Here is a 25,428-nt window from a genome sequence, read left to right as displayed (position 1 = left end):
GATCGATCGCGTAACAGCGAGGCTTGTGGGTTGCAGCAGCAGCAGCTTAATTAGGTTCACCCCTACCGGCCTAATTAACTCCCTGGTCACGCTATCACGGCGATGAGTCTGTTATCCCTGATGTGGACGTACGTACATCAGATGATAACCGAAAAAACGCAACTTAAAGTTATGGCCGGCATATAGCTAGCTAGCTAATGACGGACAAGCAATAGACGTAAGTGTACTCCATCTTTTAGTTTTTATTATGTTTATAAGCTAAATTTATATTTTTAACTTTAAATTTGAAATTGATTTTAAAGTTTTTCATCGTATTTTGTTTTTCAATTTTTGCTTTTAATCAGCATAAACACGTATAAAAAAGTTTTATTCATATATTACTTTTATTTACAGATATATCGTTTGATTTTTTCAATCTGCCAACTAAAAGATGACCTAGAGATTAAAAAAAAAGAAGATGGACAGTGTCACAGTGCACAACAGCACGAACGCAGCGTGCATTATCTTGTCTCATGTGCAGTGGTATACTAGTAATTGCACGTACAAGACACGTTTTGGCACTATAGGTCTGTCATGGTAAACATATAAACACAAACAATTTTTTTTACCAGGAACACAAACAATTTATTATGTGCTCCTACAACACATATCACACAACATATAAATGTTAAATTTAATGTCACATAAGTCTTCCTTCATACTAACTATGAAAATAGAGAATAGCAATGGTGACATACAATTTCATAATTTGGTAAAAAAAGAGCATGGGATTAAATATTTCAAAAAATTAGGTTCTCCCTGTTTATCATAGGATTAGATTGAGCCGTATCAAAATTTCATTATTATTCCCTCGCAAACACTTGTAAAGGATACATTGCTTTGCATTAACAAATACTATGAAATAGAAAAGCAGCCACTGGCAAGAAAAAAATTAAAATCATGTCATAAAACAGACGCTATCAAAGGTTCAGACAATAGTAAATACTGCCAAATTTTCAAAATAACTATTTATGACAGCTAAGAAAACAAAAAAGCTTTCAAATTTCATCACCCAAGATTTTGCAGCAATGATATGCACTAATAATTTGCAGTCCATAATTTCACTCATACAAGAACCAGATAAAATGCATTTGCAAACTACTAATTTATGTGAACTACATAGACATCGGGACATAGTTTAGTAATTCATACAGGAAAGATGATTCCTTTGCAAGAATCATGTGACAAAAACAGAGAGAAACATAGGCTAAGGTGCCATATGTGGAAAAACAATTATGCGATCTTCTCAGGCGTTGCGATATGTAGACACTTTGCTGCATAGGCATTTTGCTAATTTAAATAATAAATATGTAATGAGCACTCATCAGCACAACATGTTTGAAATTGGATTCAAAATAGCACTTGCATTCCACAAAAATGCTAACAGAACGAAATGGACATGGATATAAGAAACTTTCTTGTGTATATTTTATTCAAGGAGTTTCATCTATACATAATTTCTATGTTACATAAGCAACTATAAGGTTAATAATCAAACAAAAGAACTGGACCTTTATATGACCACAAAAACATAGAGTACATCTAAATATCTAAAGGAAAGCTTTCTTACATTCACGCTCTCTATTCTGCACATTTCATTCTCAAGGAAATAAAGTTGTGCAGCAGAAATTCAGTGAATACAGTTGATCGGGCTGCACGGAAATATAAGAAACACAAATAACACATACACTTACGTGTTCTGAATATTTTATCAATCTAATGACCGTGGACAGACCATAATCAAGTAAAATTATGCTGGTGGGCCTCAGAGCATCACCAACTATCCAGGCCTCCTGATTTAGCTTTGCGCAGCCTATTGGGAGTCAGCTCTTGACCTCCCACTGCCTTCCTTGATTCTAAATATGTTGGGGAAGACTTTGGATCTTCTATAGCTTTACTCATAGAAAATTTATCGGTGTAAACTCATCAAACAATACTTATCCTTTAGTGAAATATCATAAAAAATGATTGATCAGTGTTGCTTTCGTACCCATGGATTTCATCATTCACTGCATGCTGAACCGGATCACTCAGCACCTACTCTATTAATAAACACAGTTAAACAAAAAAAACAATGCAATGAAAAAAATGGTCCTTTAGAAGTCAGATCTCTCCTCTTAAAATTGCAAAGATTCTGTTTAGAAGTATGGGACAAATGACAATAATGAGTAGAATATAACACAGTAATTGCCTAATGTTTACTTGAAAACAGCTTGTTTTCCTGCTCACCGAATCTGAACATGCAAATTGTCGCTACAAAAATTATCAAATTAACCTCAGACTTGGATCAGATAAACCAGAGAACAGACAAACCAGAGAACTTAAGTTCACATGTGGCAAGAGCATTCACAATCCTACAGGAGAGCATTTTGATGGTGGAGGGCAGGATGGGGTGATACGGACGTAAGTACCATACCGTAAAACACGCACCTGACCGTATTGAGCTCCGATGGTCTGACCCCCGACCCCATTGACGTGAAGCTCTGTAGCACCTTGGTGTTGAGCAGGGACATCACACCAGGGGTTGCTACAACAACACGCCGATGTCGTGCCCTCCATGTTTAGGAGCCCGGAGAGAGCTATTTTAGATCATTCTGAACCATTGGATATGTGTATCTAACGGTAGGAAATGGATCGAGTAAATCCTATGTACATTTGTTGTTGTGACCATAAAAAGTTACAACTCTTTTTTTTTTATATTAGTATAAATGAGTAGGAAATCCAACAAGCGAACATGGGATGTGCGCACTGGCCGCCTCACTTGCCATAACCTAATCTCTACACGCGACCAGGCCCAGGCAAGGTCTCGTACCATGCATGTTCTCGAGTCACGGGCGATCGCTGTCCTGCACACACATCGATCGATCGGCATCAAGCAACATGCATGGCCGCTTGCATGCTCACCAGATCGGACGCGGAGAACGGGACCCACCCGGCCCGTCACCCATGGCGTACAGCGAAATATATATATCAAACAAATAAGAGAAGAACTCGTAGCAAAATGATCATCTCGAGCTGTCGGCCAATTACTCGTAGGCCGATGATACTATCTATTGGCCTAAACCATCCATCCACAGTTTCGTAATAGAATTATGATTTTAAATAAGAGTACAGTAAAACTTTTAAACTTTAACTATTAATAATTTTAAAATTTTTAGTTTAAAGTACTGAACAATTTGAATAAACGTATCATAAAGAGTATTTTAATAAAACAAACATTTATTATTTTACGTATATATTTTAATATAAAATCATAGGCAAAGATAGATTTAGAAGATCGTGTCATTGTCCAAAACGATAAGAATTATTGAACTCGAGGGATTATACATGTGGCTAACATTTGAAATTAAGTTCTATCTTTAAAATAGTTTTGAAGTTTATTTAATATATATTTTTTACATTGAACTTTTAAGTCATTGAGAACATAATACTTACAAAATCCCAATTATAAGATATTTGTTTAAACTTCTTAAACCTAATCACATTATCCCAAATAACTTCACTTTTCACCCATCACACACATAACAATACAAAGAAACTAGCATATCCATGACTTTATCAAATTTCAATGCAATTACTTACTATACTCTACAGAGTATTAATATATGTTCTCCCCATTTATGAACCACGATGCAATGATTGCTCAAAAATAACTTTATATTTCTGTTTCTGTTTATCCTTATAAGATAAACTTTAAATTTTTTAAATTTTAGATTTAAAGTTGATTTAAGGTTTTTTTTATAGTGTATTTTACCTTTTCAGTATGAAAGAAAAACCTTAAAACAACCGTAGCAAAAAAATATTTTATTTATAGATAACCGTAGCAAAAAATTATTTTAGTTTGAAAAGTATAGTAGGTAGTACTGTTCCAATGGACGTGGCCTTGAGAAGAGAATAGGGGACGAATCTCTGTCCTGTGCTGCCTGAGTTGCCAGGAGACAGGCGGGAAAGCTGGTGAGCCCTTTCTCTTTTGTTTCGAGATGGGGATGGAGAATAATCATAGGCGGCTACTGTTGTTGTTTTCAGTAGTCCTCGCCGTCGTGGACCTGCATAACCCGCCGCCAACGGCGCCCTTTATCTTTTCTTACCCTTTTTTTCGTTTTCTTTTCCTTTTTTGCCTCAGCAGTTCAGCATTCCTCGAGATCCGTGCCCATTCAAAACTTCAAATTTCACACGAGTTTTATCACAGATTTTGTGAGAAGCGGTTTTGTTTTTTGTTTTGGCAGAAAAGTGGACGTACTGGTTGTTTTTCATGGAATCTCTCCTTTTGAAACAGACGCCCATATAGTAGTACAGAAAAAAACTGTCAATGAGTGCTCATCAGAACTGTCAGAAAGCTGTGTCTTCCACTGTTCATCATGAGTGTACAAGAATGATGCACTTCATCAAAGCCGCGATTTTTGGGCAATGCTTCATACCGACACTGTTGTCCCCTTTCTGCAGACTAGTGCAAAGATAGCACATTCAGTGTCGTCAAATCAAACTTTCTTTGGTTGCTTGCCCTAATCAAGTGTCATTCTTGCGTTCAAATGCAAACGCATGGCGGGAGAACACACAACTCGTGGCAAGCGTGATAGGACAGAGAACGGAGGGAGAGCACCATGGCCTTATCGATCGTGCCAATGGTGTTCAGATTTTCAGAGGCAGAACGTGGTGGGGATCAGAGTAGGACAATTAGTGACGGGATTAGCGCCGGGGCTAGTGGCGCACCAATGCTCACACATCCTGAAGATCGCTGGTGGTCACAGGGAATCAGGTAAACTAATCCTGGATCGCAGAGAGATGTTCTTGTTATGCTCGCGTCACCATCGCCCTTAGCTGTATTAAAGAAAGAACAGTTGGAGAGGGTGCAAGATAAGAGAAGTATGCTGTATTTTTTTTTGTTTGTTTTGGAAGCAGCAGAAGAAAGAACGAGCTGCCTTCTTTCACTTTTCGATTAGATTGGCGACGAAGGCCAAGATGAACAAATGTTACACCTTGAACGATCAAATCGAGCACTTAACAAATTAATAGAGCATCGGGACCTTAAATTAATCATGGCGCACAATATATTTTGATCAGCGCCGATGAAACGAGAGGAGAAGAAGAAGAAGAAGAAGAAGAAGAAAAGGGATTCAAGAAAGCAAGAAGAGAATATGTCGTCTGTATGGTGATCAGGAGGTGTTGACGGCGCGGCACTGCTTCCTGATCTGGCCCTTGCTGCCGGTGAGCACGTCGATGCGGCCCATCTTCTTCATGGACATGGAGAACGCGGCGTAGAACTTGATCGGGTTGGTGAGGTCGGCCACCATCTGCGCCGCGGCGGCGTTCTGGGTGAGCGCGGCGTCGGAGGCGAGCGCGCCCTGCTTGTTCTGCAGGTTGGTGTAGTAGCTGCTGTCGAACTTGAGCGGCGTGGTGGCGTCGAGGTCGATGGTGGAGGACGACGGCGACGGGTTGGGGCACGACGACATGAGCCTCCTGGCGTAGGCGGAGTCCAGCAGCGGGTCGAGGCTGGTGGCGTTCCCCTGGTACAGCCGCGGCGTGACGCTGGAGCAGCTGGCCTTGCCGATGGTGTGCGCGCCGGAGAGCGCGACGAGGTCGGTCAGGTTGAGCCCCCGGTTGGCGAAGCTCTGGAGCAGGACGTTGAACCCGGCGAACGGCGACGGCAGCGTGCCGGTGTTGGTCGCCAGCGACACGGGCCCGTCCCGCCGGCCCGTCTCCACCTGCCACAGCGACGCCTTGAACTGGTACGACACGGCGTCGCGCGCCGCGAGCGCCACGATGTCCGCGCACGACACCACCCCGGGGCACGCCTGCTCCAGCTGCGCCTTGATGGCGTCGATCACCTCGTATCCCCCCACCGATAGGTTCGGCCCCGCCGTCTTCTCGCTCTGCGCGTTGTCCAGCAGGATCGACGCGTCGCACCCCTGCACGCAAAAGGGTAAACCATCAGACAGCGCCATGACGAACACGCGGCGAGCAGCAGCGACACGAACAGAGCTGCAGGGTTTGAAAAAAAAAAGAAAAAGAGAATAAAACTCGCGGGTGGCGGTGGCCTCCATGCATGCATGGCCGCCGTACCGGCGCGGCAGCTTTGATAGCTGTCGCGCGCAATGCGTCGGAGTCGGGCCGGCGGGATGGGCCTCGGTTCTCGTCTCGGCTCAGCTCCGCATGTGAGCCGCACGGCGACGCACGGGCCGCGCGCGCGCGCTACCGCACACGGGAAGAAAAAAAATACGACAAGATTCGCCGTGCTCCCCTCTGTACCAGTAGCCTCGCCATTTTTCTCGCGTTTGTCCCGTTGCTTTGGCGCGTCGCAACCGGCTCGCGGGGAAAAGGTAACGTAATGCTTACGTATATGTACAGGCACAGGCGAAAAGCGAGCGAATATCTACTCGGCTGGCTGGTTACTGCAACCGATCCACCCACCGCGGTAAAAAAAAACCCGGTTCAGCCTCACCGCAATCGATTTGAGCCGTCGCCCCAATCGACCGCCATGCGAGAATGCAGGACCAGTGAAGGCCTGCAGACCAGTAGCTAGCTCGAAATGGTGGCTCGCAGTTAATTCCTCGCATGATGCAGACAGTGAGAGGCTAAAGAGCAACCGACCATGGCTGGCTGGCTACGGCTACGCCGCCGACAGAGCGAAATGGGAGAGAAGGAAAATCCAGAGCTTGGCTATTTTGATACTAGTGAGTAGTGACTGACCTGGACGAAGCAGTCATGGAAGTGGAGGCGGAGGAGGCGGCCGGGGAGCGCCGGGTTGGCGGCGACCTGCGCCCAGGTGACGCTGCGGACGATGGAGTCCACGTTGGGGCACGACTTCTGGTAGAAGTTGTACGCCAGCCCTGGGTTGCTCTCCAGCAGCCCAGCGCTGCCGCTCCCCACCAGGCTGCACCCGACGGCCACCGCGAACCACCACGCCGCCGCCGCTCTCCACCGCCACCCCAGCTCCCTCTCCATCTCAACCGTGCTTCAACAACTCAGACTCTCAGAGCAGCACACGAGCGAGAGAGATAGAAGAAACAGTGTGTGAAGTGTGATTTGGCCGGTTTGGGTCGTGTTGTGTTTGAGACGACGGTATCGGATGGGGGCGGCTGGGAGCTGGGGATTTATAGGCGGAGCAGCTGCCGGCGAAAGATCGTCGTCGGGGGGTCACTCAGTCACTGCAGTTGCCAGCCAGCTAGTAGCTAGTGCTAGCGAGGCCACCACATCGCCGTCCTCGCTAGCTGTGCGGCCCCTCCCAAGTTGGGCGCTTTGTTTATGGGTTCGGTTGGAAGCTAGAGCAGACCACCAGAGCGAGCCGAGCCTGGGGCGCCATACGATTTGTCCATATCGGGCACAGGCGAAGACCAGCGCCGGGACTTGCTTGCACCTGTGCATGCACGTACGCTGCCGTGGCGGCCTGGAGGAGTCCTGGACCGTCCGATCGTGTAGCGCAGCGGATGAGGGTGATCTGGTCGCCGGATTTCTCATCGGAATGTTGGACGGAAGTACACATGGATGGACGAATGATACGCCGCATGTGGGGTAGGGGGGCATGTGCTCCAAAGAGGGGTGAGTTAGGTAGGTGGCCTCTTTTTTTAAGTTCACAGTCACTGTGTTTCCCTGTACAAAACTCCCCCTTGCATTGCATTGTCCCTGAACGCACCGCAGGTCCGCAGCCCAGGCGAACGACCGTCCACGAGGAGGAGGATCCGCGCCGTTTGCAGCGTTTGACCCCTGCCTGCCTCCGGTATCGTCGCCTCGCCTATATACCGTCGTCGTCTATCTCCGCGGGTGGGGTGGCCGGTTTCTTTTTGTTTTTTTCAATCTTTACCGTTTCTCGCCACCACCCGCGGCGACACCGACATCCCCTCGCGCGGCCGCCGCGTGCAAGTGCAACGCCCCTGGTACCCCCGACCCGAGGCGAGGCGCCTGTGCGTCGCGGCGTTTTCTTTCGCCTTTCGCAACGCGGCGCGGCGCGGCGAGGCGGCCGTAAAACCGCAGGAAATCACGGGGGCCGCGAGCCCCTTCCTCCCGCATCACGTACGCGCACGCGGCGGAAAAGTGGTTTCAATTTCTCGCTGTAGCGTATCAGCGCCCGTGTTCGCGCGGGGCGTTTGTTTCTTTCTCTGGGAGGAGGTGGAGACGTGGCCGGAGGGTAGCGCGCGCGTGGTCTGGTCTCGTTTCGTCGCGGCGCTGTGCTTGTCTTGCACTGTTACTCTGCTATGCCACTGCTACATGATCACATTTATATACTTTCGTAAACATATAGATTAAATGTCAAATCTAAAGACGCTAAATAGTTATATATTTCCTCTGCTAAGACCGTGTTTTGTGAGCCTAGATGAGAGATGTGATCAGTCGATAATTAATTAAACAATGAGAATTAAATTTAGTTTAATTTCTAAATCGGTTTTTATATAGAATGTTTTATTTTACGGAAAAGCTAGACAATGAGATCAAGTAAGAACGGGAGTCACTTATCCATCTATTATTTTTTCATCCGCCGGCATCATTTTCTCCATGGCTCGCCCGCGAGCGCCTCCTCTCCGCGACACTTGCTCGCTGGGTCGTCTCCCCGTATTGGCGTGCCGACGCTGCTTATTCGCACTCATGCCACTCCTCCATATTGCCCTGCTCATCGGCGTCGTTTCCTCCGTGCCCCTCCGCATTGCTCGTCGGTGTCGTCTCCTCCACGCCAGCAACACTCCATGCTATCAGGCACGTCGGCGTCGCTCCTTCGTACTGCCCGGCACACCAGACACCAACTTTCATCTGCATCCTTTAAGTTGCCCTCATTGTGCGGCTCTATGATGTCAATTGGTATCATCCGCTATCATCTAGTACCATCTAGGCCACGTTCGTTGCAAGGGGTATGTAAGTTAACTTACCTGGCACGAAAAACGTAGTAAAGATTAGTACATGATTAATTAATTATTAATTATTAAAAAATATATAATAGATTAATATGATTTTTTTAAAACAACTTTCATATAGAAAATTTTTACAAATATTATACCATTTAGCAGTTCGGGAAGCGTGCGCGTGAAAAAAATAGGATAAGTTAACTTAACTTGGGCAAACGAACTCGGCCCTAGTACCATGTGATACGTGCATCTTTTTAAGCTTCTTGTGTGGCGCTATGATATCAGTTGGTATTATCTGGTATCATATGTGAGACTATCTGAGAGCGGAGGCGATGGAGGCGGGAGGCCATCTGATACATGTTGATACCATATGATACCACTTAGAACCAGCGGCTAGGCAGTGATGTGAGGATCGGTGGAGCGAGGAAGTGTGGCGGTGTGAATTGTGTGCGACGCCACGGTGCGGAGGCGGTGCGCGTGACGTCGACGCGAAGGCGTGCGCGACGCGTCGGCGCCGAGGCGCCGAGGAGGTGCGCTCGTCGTGTAGTAGACGCGTATGAGAGGCGTGGAGATGTGCATGGCGTGGAGGAGACGTGCATGACGTGTTGGTGCGGAGGTGTGAGATTTCATCCACGCGATGTCGGATAAATGTTACATTAACTATACCGTTCGTACGGTATCTTCTCTTTTTTAAAATATACCGATTAACAAATTAAAAGCATATGTTAACGAAAATTGAGGAGTAGCTAAGCCGGTTTAGCTGTTTAGAGCGGACCTTAACGATAAAGATCATGGTGGTGACTGGTGACCGAGCGTGGTTTTACGCACGGAGGAGGGGGTGCCACTACGGCTTGTAGTACGTGTAATGTGGCGAGCGCTTTTGATTGGAGTGTGGGGCTGCAGGAACAGGAGGGAGGCCGGGCATTCATACGGATGATTGCCGGGTTCGGTGGCGAAAGGTGGCCAGGATTGGCGCCACCAGGGGGGGCTCACCAGTCCTGCGACTGCGAGGGGGCTCACCACTCCGGTTTGCTTGGCGTGTAACCTGGTGCTTTCTTCATATAGGGATTAACAACTGGGCAGATTTGATCGTTCTGTCGTGTATAGGCTGTAGCATCATATGCTTCAACCTTGTAGCCAGGTGCGGCTCTATCACCGGGGCTACGGTCCTTCTACCCAATCTACGCCAGTGAAGTCTCCCTTAGCCTCTACAACAAAATCTCTGGTATTATCGAAGAGAATGAAGGGCTGGGAGCAGTTCTCTTTCGTCCAGCCTATACTAATATTTTTTCTGGATCCGACACTATTTATAGCCGCACAAAAGACTATCCGTAGGGTGTTTAGATGAAAAATAGAAAATAATTTACGAATAAAGCTTTTATATACGTATTTATAACGATCTATAAGTCAATGCTAGAAAATATACTTTGATAAAAAAACTTAGAATCAAGTTTAAATTTAAGATTAGAAATTTAAATTTTAGATTATAACCGAAAGCCAAATGATAACCTGAAAGTGCTCGGCAACACTCTCTTGCCATTCGAATCTGCAAAGTTGAACTTTGAACCGCAATAGTTCAAACTTTCAACTTTAGCAAACGGTTAGAACTTGGAACACATTACCGTGACTCCACATGAAAGCAAATAATCAAGCCAGAACTACTGAAAAATTTATAGTGTCATAACTCATCAAATCTTATGGATTTAAAAATACAGAAAATAAACTAGAATGACCGTTTGGATGAGTTCCAGAAATAATACGTAGGAATCAAAAGAGATAATAGGTTTTTCTTTCCAAGATATTGGAGCTAATGTTAAAATTTTCTTCAACATCATTATGTTTTGAGCCAATCTGAAGAAAAAAAAATACTATTTAATAGCTATTCCTTGGGTCAAAAGGATCATAAAGGAAAGAGAAATTTTACCATCCTTAAGAAAATATACACTTTTTTATATAAAATTTAGTACCTTCATCTTTGAGAAGATATACCACTTTTTTATATAAAATTTAGTACCTTTTGGTATCTTAGATACTAGAAGGTACCAAATTTTACCTAGAAAATAATGATACCTCACGGTACCACCCATAAAGATAGGAAAATGCTCTAAAGGAAATGTTTCCATTGGATTAAATTGCTCTAAGAAACCTTTGTGAGTAGAGCATTTTTCCCATCCTTAAGAATGTACCATGAGGTACCACTATTTTTTATATAAAATTTACTACCTTCTAGTATCTAAGGTATCGAGAAATATCAAATCTTATATAGAAAACAGTGATATCTCCTTGTACCTTATCAAAGATGATAAAAATTGCTTTTGTAAATAAACCCTTAAAGTTATAGATTACTAGACTAATCGATGATGCTCGATACAGGTATCCCCACCACACAAGCATCCATGAAGATATTTCTGTGAGATTGATCAATTTTTTTTTATTTTTTAAACCTTTCTAACAAATAATTTTATTACTAAGCCTACGGGAAAAATATTTTCACCACGTGAACCTTTTAGCCAAGCCGTCAATATTAGCGTAGCGAAATGGCTGCCACATTGTCTTGTCATGCCACTGCCATGTCACGCCGACCAAGCTACGTGCCAGCATTGTTTTGCCATGGCATGGCGAAAAGGTTTTGTTTTAAAAAAATTATCTGGTGATTTAGTAATAAAATTACTTGCTAAAAAGGTTTATTTAATAAAAAAGTTTCGAGATCGACCGCACCAATACATTACTGGTCGACCATCCAGGTTAGCCTAAACTTTTTTTTTGCAACAGAGGTTAGCCTAAACTTGATTTAAAGCAGAGTAACCAAGTGAGTGCTCTCTTCATTTCATTACAGTTCCGATATATATTTACCTCTCGATCCCGAAGCAAATTAGATACTAACCATCTTTCCATTCCATGTTTTATGATGTTTTTATCATATCTAGATTTAATATGGTTTAATATTTATATATATATAACCTAGATTTATTAACAAATATATAAATCTAAGGACGATCAAAACAAAAATAATACTCTTTCCGTCCCTAAATATTTGACGCCGTTGACTTTTTTATACACATTTGACCATTCGTCTTATTTAATTTTTATTATAAAATATGTAAAGCTCTATATATGCATAAAAATATTCATAACAATAAATGAAATGATATAAAAATAATTAATGATTTTGATTTTTTAAATAAAATAAATGATCAAATATATATAAAAAAGTCAAGGATATAAAAAAATATTTAGAGATAGATGTAGTAGTACTTAACATGGAGCCTACAAAAGACTAGTCCTTTTCACTATTAGCTATATTTGCACAAGCACGTTACAGAGTCTCTCACACCCCACCCAGGAGAGGATAAGAATATGCTCCTCGTAATTAAGCCTTCCATTAACATGGTACACTCTGTACATGCACGAGTTCGCTTAGGCGCGAGATCAAAAGCACAGGAGTGAATCAGTACTTGGAATTAAGGCCAAGGCGTACGTCAAGCTAGTCCAGCTCGCTCGACCAGGACTTATGGCCTACGCTTCAAACTATTCTCCTCCTAAGCTGTAGTTAAGGAGTACATTGTATGATATCATACATATATATATCATTACTTCCAGTCTCACCAGACAGCAGTTGCCATTAATAATTAGTCAGCTAACCAAGCTGGATCTCCAGTTCTCCACCCAAATATCAATCCATCCATATAATAGCTCACACCACGTACTGTACACACTAGCAAGTATAGATAGCTAGCTTGTTCCTTAAAAAGTTCAGAGATTGCTTGGTTTGAACACAACTTGGACCGTAATAGTGTATTCTCAGATCAGAGACGGCGTCGCAGTACAGTACAGTGCAGTGTTAATTAACCCGTCGTGCTAATACATAGGGCAAAGGTACGTGCAACTGGTCAAGATTCCAGAGACTGATTGCAGCTAGCTAGGACGACTATTTAGACCCCCGGATTAGGTACTAAGTATAATTATCTACAAGTACCCTCGTGGAGCCATCCGGCACCGGCTGCCTTACCTGCTGTCGCCTCCATGATTAACTGGCGGTGCTAAGCTGCTCACGATGGCAGTCCCGTCCTTTTGTTTTTGCCTAAACTATAATTTAAATTTTAAAGTTTGATTTTGAGAATTTTTTTCATCGTATATTTCTAGCCTTGATTCTTATATCACCCCTAAAAACATGTGTATCAAAGTTTTATTTATAAATCATCTTTATCTATAAATATGTCGTTTAATTTTTTGTTTTTTTTTTTAAAAAAGCCAGAAACAATTACCCCTGGGGTTCCGTACGCGACTGGACTGTGGGCTGATTGGAGGCCATGGCAGAGACGGGGGAGGGGGAGAGATCATGGCCACATGAGGAGAGGTGAACACATGTGCAGGATGCAGCAGCACTATACTGGCTGTAGTGTCTGTGTGTGAGAGAGATTAGCAGAATATGGTTGGGCTCCATGGATCTCTGCACGCTGCCTGCCAAGCTAGCTTTGCAGTTTGCATGACAAGACCGTCCGTCCTACGTGGAGCAGCAAGGAATCCGATGTACAGGTTAATTAGTCATTAGTTAAGCTGCACGTAGGATTGGTGAGTAAAACAAGCGAGAGAACAAGGCGAGCGTGGCCGGGAAAACGGCGATAAGGTTAACTATCGATGACGATCACGTCACTCTTGTTTAGACGTGCAAGGGGGACTTCTAAAAAAGTACAATAAGTCTTTTTAACATTCTGGCCAAGCTTTAGTATTAACAAACATTCGTTCGTAATACGAAATTTTTGCCCTATTTAAACAGAGATCGATTAATGTGCTCCAGCAATGAGCTGATTCAGGTGGGGGCACGACGATTGCTTGGTGGTGTTCAGTAGGGCGCAGGCAGGTAGTACTACTTATGGTTGACAGAGCATACATGGATTGTCCTGTGATTGGGTCGACGTAAAGCGAATGCATCATTATGCATGTGGGAATATTGGATTAGGCAGGGCAGGGGATCGATCGATCGATCAGTCGATCTAGATTACCAATTGAAAGTGTATTATTCCATCCGTTTAAAATTACAAAGACTTTTCGATCTTACGTAGATTTTTTATGTGATAATGAATTTAAGATAGATACATAAAATATATAGATTCATACGTGAATGAATTTAGATAAAGATAAAAAATCTTATAATATATAACGCAGAAATACGTACTACGCCGTGCTGTCTTGGCGACATGGAGATCGATGGAGGTTAGATCGACCTAAACATCTTGGAATTAGCACGAGGCTGTTTGCTGCAGCCCCCGGTGCTTTGTGCCATTGGCGGATTGGGTGATTAGGGTGCAGAGATCTGGAGTTGAATAGTTGGATGAGCCCAGACGCAGTGTCAGTGCCTGTCGGGATAATCATCGACGTGCCACGTGAACTTTTGGAGATCGAGGGAGGGTGGCGGTACGTAGATGATGGTCGATGACGACGGTATATATGACTGAGCAATGATGGACACATCACACATGGCTCCCGTTGTTTTTTCTGTTCTCGGCTTCCTTTTCAGATAAAAGTACACATGCTTCTTCCTTTCCTTTTGTTAAACGATGTGCGTATGATGATGATACGCATGGCTAATGTAGGAGTATCAGTGTAATCAGCGGTTGATTTGAATAAGCACAAGCACCATCGAAAGTTCGAAGCGGCAGCAACTAGTAGAAGTAGCAACAAAAACCAGATAATCTGGGCCGTTCGAGCCCAACAACGAATGGTCATCATGTAGATTCACGATCTTGTTCAGGCCCAATTATCATGGGCCGCACGTAGGCCGTCTACCCATTTCAGCCCAATATTTATGGACAGCACGTAGGCCTCATTCCCGTTCTGGCCAACACATATGGGCCGCACACGTAGGCCGCCGATCCAGTTTCGGCCCATGTACCGTGGGCCCCACGCCACCGTCCAAGCTAACGCCGCGTAGCCTGCACGCGTCCCGCCACGCAACGCTCTCAACTCTGCTGCACCCAACAACCGTCGGACCCGTCGTCGTCACGGTTCGTCTCGCAAAACCCCCCCGCACGAAGCAAAGCGAAACCGCGACAAGGGAAGTTTGGGATGCGCGTTGCTGCAAATCGGCCGTCCCCCTCCTCCGCCCCGCTCCTCCTCCTCCTCCTCGTCGCCGTCTCCTTCGCCGCCGGCCTCCTCCTCCTCCTCGGCTCCGCGTCGCCCGTCGTCGGAGCCATGGCCGGCCACGTCCTCGGCGGGCCGCACGACGTCCCCGGCGCTGCCAACAGCGCCGAGACCGACGCCCTCGCCCGCTTCGCCGTCGTCGAGCACAACAAGCGCGAGGTCAAGGCTCTCTCTCTCTCTCTCTCTCAAGCGCGGCGCCCCGTTCCCCCGTTTCCTTACTCTCCTCCCGATTTCCTCTCCTTCGGGAGTGGGGGGCAGGTCTGTGATTTGTGGGTAGTAACTTGCGCGTTGGTTTTCTGTGTGTGGGGGTGATTGCAGAACGCGCTGCTGGAGTTCGTGCGTGTGGTGGAGGCCAAGGAGCAGGTGGTGGCCGGCACGCTGCACCACCTCACGTTCGAGGCCCTCGAGGCGGGGAAGAAGAAGGTCTACGAGGCCAAGGTCTGGATCAAGCCGTGGCTCGACTTCAAGGAGCTCCAGGAGTTTCGCCACGCCGGGGATGCCACCACCTTCACCAACGCCGACCTCGGGGCCAAGAAAGGTTACGCCTCCCTCTAATCTGTGCTTGTTTGAGATGTAGCGGGCTTGCTCGCGCACTAGCTTGTGACTGTGCAATGGGAGGGGATTGGGGCATGGGGTATGGTGACGAGGTGTCTGTAGAAATGCGTAGTAACTCGATGGGATAGTATTGTTGGAAACCGATGGACGATGGTATAGAGTTGAGATCATCCACTGGCGGTGAACTATGATGACTGGACTCTCAATTTCCTGCTTAAGGAATCTCCAGCATTTCGGAGATAACGTGGACTTTGGAGGTTACTTTTCATCCTCCCGAATACCTTTTTGTACTGAATTTGGATGGTATGCCATGCAGCTGCTTGATCTCTATCTTTAGTCTGCTATGCTGCTCTGACAGGCTGCAGCCTGCTAAATCATGGCAGCATGTATGCTCTTCCTCTTTACCATCTGGTCTGCATGAACAAACTGTCACACGACTCTCATCCAATTGATTCCACACCCAACTGGGATGATGATGTGACTACTATGTTTTTTTATCACTACACATCACTGTATTTTGCATCATAATGCCACTTTTATGCTCCACTCTTGCATTATTACCTAATATATTGTTGGGCGGTATGTTTTAGAGGAACTTATGTAGTTTTGTTTGAATGATTGTAAAATTTCATAAACAGTGTAATGTCTAGTCTGTTTTTATTGCTTGTATGGCTAGTTCTATTACGTGACAGCTTAGATAATGTTTAACATTTAAGTGTGCTATGTTGGACTGGGCATAATCTCACTGTTAGCATTACATATATATATGGCTGCATTCTGGATTCCAAACCAAACACGACAGATCATCATGCCAGCTAGGGACAGTACGTGAGGATTCTCACACTAATTGTATTTTTTGAACTTCAACAGGCCCATCGTTTGTTTTTTTGGTGGATAAAGCCAAATGCATAACGGCATATTATTTGCAAATGAAAAATAATTTGTGAATAAAACTTTTATATACGTGTTCTTATCGATTTAAAAGCAAAGGCTGAAAAATAATCTATGATGGAAAAGCCCTAAAATCAACTCCAATTCAAGGTTGAAAATTCAAACTTTGGCTTATAAGTATAAGCAAAAGCGAAAAGATGAGGCCCTAGAAGTTTTTGCATGTGACCATATATTTATGTTAGCTCATAAATAATAGTCCTAAGCTAGTATGAATTTAAAACCTGTGCAACAAAGGTTAAAGCAAAAGAGATTCCTCCCTTTTTGGTACATGTGTTCATAAGAGCTTGCATTCCATAATTTTTCCGAGGGGTGGAGTCTGTCTGAGGCACACCATATCACCATTCATCCTCCTAGGTCATTTCATTGTGTTCCCCTTCTTTGAGTGAAATATGTAGATAAATTTGAAACTCAGATGATACAAAGTGCCTAATTAGAATGTGATAGATCTTCACTTACCAAGTACTGACATGGATGTCAAAAGTTGGATCATACGTTTGTGCTGCATATGAGATATTGCTTATAACTTCTATACCTGATATTGAACTCAATGAAATTTCAGGGGAGCATGAGCCTGGGTGGCGTGATGTTCCAGTACATGATCCTGTAGTCAAAGATGCTGCAAACCATGCTGTGAAATCAATCCAGGAGAAGTCCAACTCCCTGTTTCCATATGAACTTCTTGAGATTGTTCGTGCAAAGGCAGAGGTCAGCTATTGCAAATTCATACACTGAAAGATTATCTATGTAATTCAGTAACAGTGAGCTTACAGTTCACTTGTTGTATGGTTATCAGGTTGTTGAAGACTTTGCAAAGTTCGACATTCTGATGAAACTGAAGAGAGGAACGAAGGAGGAGAAATTCAAAGCTGAGGTCCACAAGAACCTTGAAGGGGCTTTTGTGCTGAACCAGATGCAACAAGAGCATGATGAGTCGAGCAGCCAGTGAGCCCTTGCCGCATCGAGCTGTAGTTATGTAGTTTGTCTTCAATAAGAAAAGCAGTAAACATACATATCTCCACCTATCGGTTTGCAAGGCTGGAGCTTTGTTCCTAACAACGGTGAAAAGGCACTATACCCTTGTTCATGTTGTTGCTGCTAGTGTGATAATAGTACTTACTGCTGATCATCATGTAACTTCAACGAACCGTGGGCTATGTCATACAGCTTGTGAATGTGAAATCCTATGTTGGTTCTTCTGAAGTCGGAATAATTAATTTTTTGGCACTCTTAAAAATATCGGTAACATATTTGCCACTGAGTCTTCATAGATACGTGAGTCCGCGTGTCATAGACAGCAGGTGGTAAATATGTTATGTGTCATTTCTAAGAGTGGCAAAAAATTATTTTTAACCGTAGGTGATAAATATGTTATTTCTTATTTTTAAGAGTGGTAAAAAATTATTTCTAACTGTGGAGGACAAATACGTTATGTGTTATTTCTAATAGTGGCAAAAAATTTGCTCAAATGTCTATAAATCTTAACGCATGGCAAATATATTTGCATGGCATTCCTTTTCTGTTACGCAGTGCTTTCATCGCTGTTTCGATGAGCGAGTACGACCGGCACGGAGACAAAGCCGGTGTCCATGACCGGGCGATGAGTAGCCTAGCACCGTCCTCTGTGCTTGCCGGCGGCGGCGGCTGCGGCCATGGACGCACTGCCAGCCAGGGCAACGATGCCCCTCTCCTCATCATCGTCCTCCACCTCCACCACCGTTGGCGAGTGTACTAGGCGTCGAGATGCAGCTGGAAAGGAGGCGAGGCGGCCGCTGCTTCGGTTTGTCGGTCGCGAAGCCCGTCACCTCCGCCGCCATCCGCGGCGAGGCTGAGCCGGCTCGCGGCGCTCATTGGCTGCGCGGCAAGGCGACGCGACCCGTCGATGCTGGTGCGGGAGACGACGACGCATCTGGAGAGGAGGCACGCGAACTGGGCACACTCCCGCCCCGTCGTCGCGCTCGACATCGCATGGAACATCGCCGTCGCCGCGGCCGTGCTTGTGGCCTCCATGGAGGAGAGCCCCGTCACGCCGCTCCGCCTATGGCTGGTGGGGTACGCCCTCCAGTGCCTCGTACACGTCGGCATCGTTTGCTCCGACTCCCGCTGGCGCCATCGCCATCGCCATGAATCACCCACCGGAACCGACGAGAGTGTACCACGGTGGCCGCCGCCGAAGAAGAAAAGTGTAAGGATATTTTCGTCCTTGATGTTATTATAACATGTAGAAACTGATTGAGAAGCGAAAATATAACGAAGTCAAAATTCAGAATGGTAGCGAAAGCCTGTGTTTAAGGATGTTATAATAGTAGTAGTTTCCAAATTTTTTTCCAAAAACATCACACTGAATTTTTGGACACGTAAATAAAGCATTAAACATAGATAAACCAAAAAACTAATTGCACAGTTATGAAAGAAATCTTGAGACGAATCTTTTGAGCCTAATTAGCCCATGATTAGCCATAAGTGCTACAGTAACCAACATGTGCTAATGACGGGATTAATTAGGCTCAAAAGTTTCTAGGCTAGCCGTGAAATTCGTTTTTTCATTCGTGTCCAAAAACCCCTTCTGATATCCGGTCAAACGTTCGATGTGATATTTTTGCCAAAAAAATTTGGCAACTAAACACCACCTAATTTTCTCCTTTCTTCCTCCATCCTCTATGGTGACCTCTCTTTAATGTGGTACGAGACCACTTGTTATGGTGTAGCTGGCATCATGCCAAATCACGACCGTCTGTGCAAAAGAAAATGGCCATGATTGCTTCTTGTTGCGGAAATTGTGGATCTCTATGTAGCCAGATAGTGTTTTCACCGTGACGCGAACCCACACCTCCCTCCCCGCACTCCTTCTTTGGTTCATTTCTCCCTAACCTGCATGCCAAGCCGCCGCCGCCTCTAGCTCAGAACTCCCGAAAGCATGCCGACGCTCCCTCTCCTCCCCACCGTTCGTGTGTATGCTGTCACTCTTTCTTCTTCAAAATTGGCTTGCAACTAGCTCTGTCGATTGCCCGTCTGCCGCCTTATGTGAGAGTAACCGCTGAGCACGCCTCGAACCGTCCCCGTTCTACTCGAGGTAGCCAGAGATATACTTCTCTCTTTGCTTTCCTGATACCGCACTTTCCTCTCATATCGGAACGATTCTATCGTGCATAGAGTCGTTGAACCGTTAGTGTTACTGAGCATTTACTAGGTTATATACGAAGTTCGCTGGACCAGATGTTGATGCCGTGATAATTTGAAGGCTGAGGATTGCATTCCGAGGTCCAAGTTTCAAAGGTAGTACGGGTGTTGTTGGAACTGTGTTGCTTGCATCAAACTTCTATCCAATATGTGTTTGGAGAAAATTGCATATCCGCCCCTCCAAAAAAGAGAAGATTCACTGAAATATCATAATTGAAATGTGCTTCACTAGAATACTAGTCATATGGTTGTACACTTTGTTACTTTGCCATTTTACTTGTTTAATTTATAATCCTAAAAATTCTTTTGTCTAATTTATAACTTTTTCTTCCTAAACTACCCTCGCCTCTCTATCTTTCTCTCGTTCTCTCTCTCTTTTCTGTTTTTGCTCGCAGCACGCGCCTGGTGTTCTCAGCGTGCGACGGCTCGTGGCGACGGCGGCGGCTCTCTCGCCGGCGTCGAGCGCACCGTCTGCGGCTGCCGGCGGCGTCGAGCATACTGCGCCGCTCTCTTCCTCCCCTCGCGCCTTCCTCCTCCCTGCCCCCTTTCTCTCAATCGCAGAAGGCAGCAGCCCGCCTCGCCTCCCGTCCCTGTGGTGTCGCCGGCGTCGAGCGAGCGCAGGGTCGCCGGCCTCGTCTCCGTGAGTCCCCTCCTCCCCCGCCAGTCCCCTCCTCCCTCAGCAGCCTGTGCGCCCCCTACCCAAACCCTAGACCAAGGCCGCAGCTGCCGGCAGCGGTGGACCGGCGAGCCGACAGTAGGATGGCTGCCCTGGAGTAACCGGCTGTGCAGGATCGGCATTCAACAGGTTAGCTTCAAATTTTTACTGAGCTATTGATTTTCTCTTTTTTCCATATTTGCTGCGCAACCAGTTTGTTCGTATGAAACTGAGTTCTTTTATGGATGATAGGTTGCGTTGATTGGTCAAGATATAGATGTTGTATATAATTATAAATAGCTTAGCTATATAGTGTTCTTTCATGCTTGTATTGAGCTATTTTATATGTACAGCTTAATTCAGTTGATATTTACATGTGGAGAGTGTTTTCAACTTTAGCAACTTACCATTTCCTATGTGATTTGTTTGTGTAGGAGCTCTCTTATATCAAGTATACCAGTTGGATTTTTATTTGACCAAGGTCAGGTTAGAGACCTGGAGTAGGAGCACAGGCGAGCGGCATATAATGACAGGCGGATCAGGTGTTGTGGTTCTAGACAATGGGGGTGGTCTTCTGAAGGCTGGATTTGGTGGCGACATGAATCCGATTGCTGTTGTCCCCAACTGTATGGCCAAGCCCCCTGGTTCGAAGAAATGGCTAGTTGCTGACCAGCTGCAGGCACCAGATGTTGATGTTACTGGCATGACATTGAGGCGTCCTATTGATCGTGGCTATCTGATCAATACAGAAGTGCAACGGGAGGTGTGGGAGCGGGTTCTACGCAACCTGCTTCAGGTGGATCCAACCAACTCATCATTGCTACTGGTGGAACCACAGTTCAACCCTCCAGCACTGCAACATGCCACTGATGAGCTTGTGTTTGAGGAGCTTGGTTTCAAATCTCTTTGTGTTGCAGATGCTCCTTCCCTTGTTCACCTCTATGAGGCCAGCCGCCAGCCATTCCTCTTTCGTGCTCAATGCAGCCTTGTTGTTGACTGTGGCTTCTCTTTCACTCATGCATCTCCTGTGCTTCAAAACTTTACGCTGAATTATGCTGTGCGGCGCATGGACCTTGGTGGAAAGGCCCTCACAAACTATCTCAAAGAGCTAGTTTCATATCGCTCCCTTAATGTCATGGATGAAACACTCCTTATTGATGATGCAAAGGAAAAGTTATGCTTTGTATCCCTTGATGTCCCTGGTGATCTTCGTCTCGCCAGGTTTGCTTCCATCCTCATCCCATCCCATGTATATGGATACATTCTTGCTTATTGTTTAGGGTTCAGGTTTAACCTGATTTCAAGTTCACCTTCAAGGTCAGATGGTCCTTCACGCAGAAAATCCTGCTAAGGATTTGCATCTTTTAAATTCTTAGTGAGTTGCTTGTGTAACCAGCTTAATGAGGTGCGGATAACTTGGCATATTCGGATCTTAGTGCTGTAGTCTACAAAGGTTCTGTGTGTTTTGTATATGTGTGAAGGGTAGATATACCCTTTATTAGAAGCAGCTAGATTTTGAAACTTTGAATTGCACTTCTAAGACAGCACAATCACTGATTGACATGTTAATATTTTTTTTCATTAAATAATTATTTGGTCCATGTTTTGAATGCAGTTGAGATTTTTATCCATCCATGTTTCACAATCCAATATTTTTGTGGTCTTTCCTAGTATAGTCTGTTCCACCGAACCCTTGCTAAGCAATATATTCAACCATATCATGGTAATTTGTCAACTACCTTTTTAATTCATGTTTTAGTTAGACATCTCTTACAAACATGCTATACAATTATTTTGCAGGTTATCATCCAAGGATAACCCTTTTAGATGCTCCTACATTCTCCCTGATGGTATAACATACAAGAAAGGGTTTGTCAAGGACTTGGATGAGGCACGCAGATACTGCTCTCTGCCTACTAATGGAGAATCAGTTAGAAAAGATAGTTCTGACAGCGATAGGAGCAGGTTTGAGGATAAGAAAAAGCCTGAACTAAGTCAAAATGTAACACCTTGTTCTATAGTTACATGCTCAATATTATGTGGTATCATCTAACAGTGTTCTCCACTACTCAGGAATTTGTCTTGACCAATGAGAGGTTCCTAGTGCCAGAGATGCTTTTCCATCCAATTGATCTGGGTTAGCATCTCTATTAAATGTCATGTGCACTTTGAGGTTTGAGCTGTTCATTATTGCTGTCATGCTGTGTTAATCAATACTGTGCATTTCATAGGTATGAATCAAGCTGGGCTTGCTGAGTGCATAGTCCGCGCTATACAAGCTTCCCACCCATATCTTCAACCTGTGCTTTTTGAGAGGTATCATTTATTTATTGTCTGAATTCTGAACATATCTTGACATTTGAGTATGTCCATGGTGCTAATTATTGGGTTGTTTCCATTCTCCAGCATTATCCTCACAGGAGGAAGCACATTATTCCCTCAATTCACTGAAAGACTGTAAGATGATCTTTTATTATTTTTTTAACATCTGAAACACCATCCCTAGGGGTGTGGGATTTATATAGTTGCTATTGACAGGGAAAAGGAGCTTCGTCCTCTTGTGCCTGATGACTACCAAGTGAGGATAATTGCTCAGGAGGAGTATGTAACACTATCTCTTGCATTCATGCAAAGTTGAACATGTATAGTCACCATTAACGTTCTGTTGCTTTGTCTAGCCCAATTCTTGGTGCGTGGAGAGGTGGATCTCTTTTGGCACACAGGCCTGAATTTGAATCAATGTGCATCACAAAATCAGAGTATGAAGAGATGGGTTCAATGCGATGTCGTCGTAGATTCTTTCACTGAAGGTGTAGGCCAGCAGCTCAGTAGAAATGCAATTTGTAAGTATGACTTAGCACCATCTAGTTCAAGTCTTGAAGTACTCATTAATTAGGCAATGAAGAAGTTTGGTTCAAGATGTCAATGATGCATGAAATTATGCTAAAATCTCAATTGCTCGTGCTTCTTTTTTACATAGGAATTGGAAGCTTTGCTCCGTTTATCTGGTGCCCCTATTACCGGCAGTAAGAGTCCAATGACATTAGTTATTTCAGCCTTCCTACTAGCTTTTTGCTGACGTATCAGAGATAATATGCAGATGTCTCTTATCACTGACAACATAGGTCTACAACCCTTGGAATACATTGTCGATCAGACAAATAGTCAATTTTGTTTTTCTGCTTTCATGAAAAGCTTATTTTATTTTGAAGAAACAATGTGCATGAAAATCTTTCAGTCATTCCCTCTGGCAGTACCTGACCTATATGCACCAACTTTAGTTTAGAAACATACACGATCGTTTTTCAGAAGCATATGAATTTTGGAAGAGTAGCAAATTTTTCTTATATTTAATTTTAATTACTGAACGAAATTAGCACATCATATATTTGCGACAGTAAACCACTGAATTTTATTAGTTGCTTTATTACTAAATTTAATGACAAGTTTATAAAATTATTCTATTACTAAACTCAATTAAGCAAGAGTTTGTATTTATTTGGTTGGGGTGCGCCAGGCCCAGGCTGTAGTGCAACGCCTGGGCGACACGCGAGAGCCCCAGTGGCAAGCCACTGTGACGGACCCTCCCCCACAAAAAATAAATTTAATATCGAAGTGGGCACATAGCCCACATATCAGATATTAAACTGATAAGAACAGATACTACACTTGATCTTAGCCAAAAGGCCGAGAAAGGTATAATTTGGAAAGGAGCCCTGCGCCTCATTTTATAGCACACGCGACCGCCTCTCCGAGCTGAATAGGCGAGGTGGTACTAAACTCTCCCTGCAAAACCAGGCAGCAGCAGCCTCCGCTGCGGCTTCCCGCCGTTTGGGCCCAAAGATTTTGTAGTAGTTGAGCGGCCCATGACCTCGCCTTTGTTGTTTGTTTGTTTTAATTACTCTGACATGTGGGGTTACGTTGAAGAAGAGAACTTCCGCGTGGAGCAGTAAAGCTGGATTAAAATGTGGATATATAGAATAAAAGGCACAAGGTAGGTGTGGTAATTCAAATTGTAATTATGAAGAAATTGAATTCAAATAAATAAAATGCTCAATTTTGGAAGAGTAGCAATTTTTTCTTATATTTAATTTTAATTGCTGAACTAATTTTTTTAGTCAAAATAGCACATCATACCACACTCAGACAGAAGAATAAAATTCTTATAAAATCACATGTTGATTATCACTAAATTTATAAAATTGTTTAATTATTAAATTTAATTAAACAAAAGTTTGTATTGATTTGGTCGGGTGCGCCAGGACTGACAAGCCACTATGACGGACACTACCCACAAAAAATAAAGCCTGTTTAGTGTCCCAAAAAATTTTCCAACATCACATCAAATCTCTGGACATCGAACTAAAGCATTAAATATAGATGAAAAATAAAACTAATTCTACAGTTATAGAAAAAATGTGAGACGAATCTTTTGAGCATAATTAGTACATGATTAGTCATAAGTACTACAGTAACCAATATGTATTAACGATGGATTACTTAGACTCAAAATATTTGTCTCACGATTTTTAGGTAGAATCTAAAATTTATTTTATAATTAAACTACGATTAATACTTTAAATGTGTGACCCGTACGTGCTGATGTGACCTCTCCCCAAAACTTTTTAGGACTAAGGCCTTGTTTAGTTCCCAAAAAGTTTCTCCAAAAATATCACATCAATTTTTTGGACATTTAAATAGAGCATTAAACATATAAGAAACAAAAAACTAATTATACAGTTATGGGAGAAATCTTGAGATAAATCTTTTGAGCCTAATTACTCAATGATTAGCCATAAGTGATACAGTAACCAACATGTGCTAATGATGGCTTAATTAGGTTCAAAAAATTTGACTCGCGGTTTCCAACCGAGTTGTGAAATTCGTTTTTTCATTCATGTCCAAAAACTTTTTTCGACATCCGGTCAAATGTTTGATGTGACATTTCTTCTAAAACTTTTGCCATCTAAGCCTAAACGGGGTCTAAATTTAACTCCGCCGTACTGGGTTTCGCCCAAAAACGCCGCCCGTCGCGCGCCGCCGTCGAATCTGATGTCAACTAACGGCGACCGGACCGAC

At 44.1% G+C, this 25,428-nt stretch overlaps 3 protein-coding genes and 1 non-coding gene across 5 annotated transcripts; 2 read left to right on the top strand and 2 right to left on the bottom strand.

Annotated features, from left to right (window-relative positions):
• Positions 1 to 4,912: 4,912 nt before the first annotated feature.
• On the bottom strand, positions 4,913 to 7,250 carry LOC102701223 (cationic peroxidase 1). The gene is made up of 2 exons (XM_006645690.3): positions 6,727 to 7,250; positions 4,913 to 5,945 (listed from the first exon to the last, which is right to left on the bottom strand). Exons 1-2 carry the CDS (start codon positions 6,979 to 6,981, stop codon positions 5,193 to 5,195), a joined length of 1,008 nt encoding a protein of 335 aa, XP_006645753.1. The 5' UTR covers positions 6,982 to 7,250; the 3' UTR covers positions 4,913 to 5,192.
• A 7,622-nt stretch (positions 7,251 to 14,872) lies between these two features.
• On the top strand, positions 14,873 to 17,710 carry LOC102706418 (cysteine proteinase inhibitor 12). The gene is made up of 4 exons (XM_006643979.2): positions 14,873 to 15,170; positions 15,330 to 15,549; positions 17,077 to 17,222; positions 17,311 to 17,710. Exons 1-4 carry the CDS (start codon positions 14,937 to 14,939, stop codon positions 17,461 to 17,463), a joined length of 753 nt encoding a protein of 250 aa, XP_006644042.1. The 5' UTR covers positions 14,873 to 14,936; the 3' UTR covers positions 17,464 to 17,710.
• Positions 17,711 to 20,076: 2,366 nt separating this feature from the next.
• Positions 20,077 to 23,673, top strand: LOC102706139 (actin-related protein 6). 2 transcript variants are annotated; one of them, XM_006643978.3, is made up of 9 exons: positions 20,077 to 20,499; positions 20,784 to 21,570; positions 22,150 to 22,351; positions 22,423 to 22,486; positions 22,581 to 22,665; positions 22,756 to 22,806; positions 22,888 to 22,950; positions 23,028 to 23,192; positions 23,330 to 23,673. In XM_006643978.3, the coding sequence occupies exons 2-8, from the start codon at positions 20,876 to 20,878 to the stop codon at positions 23,155 to 23,157; spliced, it is 1,290 nt and encodes a 429-aa protein (XP_006644041.1). In that variant the 5' UTR covers positions 20,077 to 20,499; positions 20,784 to 20,875; the 3' UTR covers positions 23,158 to 23,192; positions 23,330 to 23,673. The 2 variants fall into 2 exon arrangements, with proteins under 2 accessions (XP_006644041.1, XP_015692735.1); XM_015837249.2 differs by lacking the exon at positions 23,330 to 23,673 and having other exon boundaries at positions 23,028 to 23,322.
• Positions 23,674 to 23,852: 179 nt separating this feature from the next.
• On the bottom strand, positions 23,853 to 24,049 carry LOC121053331. The gene has a single exon (XR_005811014.1). It is a non-coding gene; the product is annotated as a U2 spliceosomal RNA (small nuclear RNA).
• Positions 24,050 to 25,428: the final 1,379 nt, after the last annotated feature.

The sequence above is a fragment of the Oryza brachyantha genome, chromosome 1, assembly GCF_000231095.2.
Source record: "Oryza brachyantha chromosome 1, ObraRS2, whole genome shotgun sequence".
Classification (NCBI taxonomy): domain Eukaryota; kingdom Viridiplantae; phylum Streptophyta; class Magnoliopsida; order Poales; family Poaceae; genus Oryza; species Oryza brachyantha.
This window is presented reverse-complemented; position numbering and strand designations above follow the sequence as displayed.

Excerpts from the sequence above, each read along its gene's own strand:
- LOC102701223 (XM_006645690.3), bottom strand. The coding sequence starts at position 6,981 with ATGGAGAGGGAGCTGGGGTGGCGGTGGAGAGCGGCGGCGGCGTGGTGG. Across the intron at positions 5,946-6,726 it reads TCCATGACTGCTTCGTCCAG|GGGTGCGACGCGTCGATCCT; the intron begins GTCAGTCACTAC and ends TTTTGCGTGCAG.
- LOC102706418 (XM_006643979.2), top strand. The coding sequence starts at position 14,937 with ATGCGCGTTGCTGCAAATCGGCCGTCCCCCTCCTCCGCCCCGCTCCTC. Across the intron at positions 15,171-15,329 it reads TCGAGCACAACAAGCGCGAG|AACGCGCTGCTGGAGTTCGT; the intron begins GTCAAGGCTCTC and ends GGGTGATTGCAG. Across the intron at positions 15,550-17,076 it reads CGACCTCGGGGCCAAGAAAG|GGGAGCATGAGCCTGGGTGG; the intron begins GTTACGCCTCCC and ends ATGAAATTTCAG.
- LOC102706139 (XM_006643978.3), top strand. The coding sequence starts at position 20,876 with ATGACAGGCGGATCAGGTGTTGTGGTTCTAGACAATGGGGGTGGTCTT. Across the intron at positions 21,571-22,149 it reads GGTGATCTTCGTCTCGCCAG|GTTATCATCCAAGGATAACC; the intron begins GTTTGCTTCCAT and ends ATTATTTTGCAG. Across the intron at positions 22,487-22,580 it reads TTTCCATCCAATTGATCTGG|GTATGAATCAAGCTGGGCTT; the intron begins GTTAGCATCTCT and ends TGCATTTCATAG.